Source organism: Poecilia reticulata, linkage group LG14, assembly GCF_000633615.1.
Source record: "Poecilia reticulata strain Guanapo linkage group LG14, Guppy_female_1.0+MT, whole genome shotgun sequence".
Lineage (NCBI taxonomy): Eukaryota > Metazoa > Chordata > Actinopteri > Cyprinodontiformes > Poeciliidae > Poecilia > Poecilia reticulata.
The window spans coordinates 1,860,820-1,862,420 of NC_024344.1; the positions used below are offsets into that span (position 1 = coordinate 1,860,820).

The 1,601-nt window shown below is 43.3% G+C and overlaps 1 protein-coding gene across 1 annotated transcript in view; it reads right to left on the minus strand.

Annotated features, from left to right (window-relative positions):
* The window catches only part of shroom1 (shroom family member 1), an 18,869-nt gene that overhangs the window by 6,396 nt on the left and 10,872 nt on the right, over positions 1-1,601 (minus strand). Inside the window, exons 6-7 of the mRNA XM_017308488.1 lie at positions 1,210-1,595; positions 587-749 (exon numbers count right to left, since the gene is read on the minus strand). Of these exons, the coding sequence (XP_017163977.1) occupies positions 587-749; positions 1,210-1,595 (549 nt within the window). The remainder of the gene's footprint in view (positions 1-586; positions 750-1,209; positions 1,596-1,601) is intronic.

Here is a 1,601-nt window from a genome sequence, read left to right on the forward strand (position 1 = left end):
GGCACAAATTTAATACCCAAACCAGGTGGAGAGAAATACTAACAGACTTGCACCTGTATTTGCAAAAGTTTAAATTTGTGCGTCGTTTTTCTTCCATTCAGGTTGGTCTGTCAAATAAAACAACAATCAAATGGACTGGAGTTTGTCTTTGCCAGAGCATAAAATGTGGAAAAGTTCAACATGCATGAATAATATTCCAAGGCACAGAAAATGATTAAGGAWGAAGATATGAAGTTACAGGAGAGTCTGCAGGGCAGCCAGGAAGAAAAACGAGAGTTAGCTGCAAAGCCAGATATTACACAAGCTAGAGACTCTGATAAGAGGCAGACAGAACATAACGTGATAAGGGACATGGCTATCTGCAGTGAAATGGGTCCGCTTTAGGCCAAATAGCAATCAGGTGGTATCAATTTAAAATCACCAGATTTGGTTAAAAAGTAGAAACCCAAAGGAAGCTGTAGTTGYGCAACGTTCATCCTGTTTACACCAAATTCAGGAAATAGTGAAGTAGTATAAAACATTARGACATATTTAAACTTGTTTATCTTACTAAAAACCCAGGAAAGACATTCATGCATGCCAATACTTCATTCTTCATAATGAGCTCATTATTTGAGCTGCTTTTTAATCTAATAATTACCTTCATCTCAGTGATATCAGCTTGGCTTTGCTCATCCGTACACTGAGATTTCTCGCTGTCTGAATCAGGCTGACATGGAGACGGTTCAGCTCCTTTACCTGCTTCGTTGCTAAAGACAGAAATACATTTATGTCAATACAACTTCATTCATCCWTACGTTCTCTGCTGTTTTTGCAGTTCAGRCATGATTTGGCAAAAATGTGATATTTGCTGTGTCAGGGTTGAGGAACGCTGAGGAAAGTCACGAGGCATTACAAAAAGCAGAAACAGAAGAACACCGTCTCCATGTATCTGCTTACCCAGACACACACCCAGTCTAAGCAAATAACCAGGTGTCTCTGCACATGTGGTGTAATAAAATGTAAAGCAACACTGGCAAAGCTCAGCTATGGAGCCAGTGTAAAGTTTCATGGAAACATTCATAAAGCAGTCATGATTAACTTGTCTGCTCTGTCMAAATGTGTGAATAAAGTCATTTTTGATACTAGATGCWGTTTTTGTCAYGTGGAGGGATCAAAATGTGTGTGAAACGAATCCACTTTTGAACCAGGTTTTACCCCTAAATTCACCTTTCACCAGCTCCTTTCTGCTCCTGCTTCTTCTTGTAGTGCTCCTCCATCAGCAGGGTGTCCTCCGACAGAAGCTGCTCCATCAGCATCAGGGCAGTCTTACGACTGGCCAGCGGACAGAGCACCCTGGCCAGTGACTGGTCAGCTTTAACCACCGCCTTTACAAGCTCCTCCCACTTAGGTTTCCTGGCAGACGTTTCTGAGCTGTCTGTCTCTCCCTCTGGCATTTCCCTCGTCTCAGTCTCCTCCTTTTGTCCCACCGTCTCAGCTTCCAGATSCGGTTCTTTCGGCTCATCTGCCTGGTAACTGACTTCTGCTTTGGAGGCAGACGTAGAGGGAGACACGGAGGAGTCGCTTGTCTGCTTCGTGGAGATGGAGTCGCCACGCTCGTC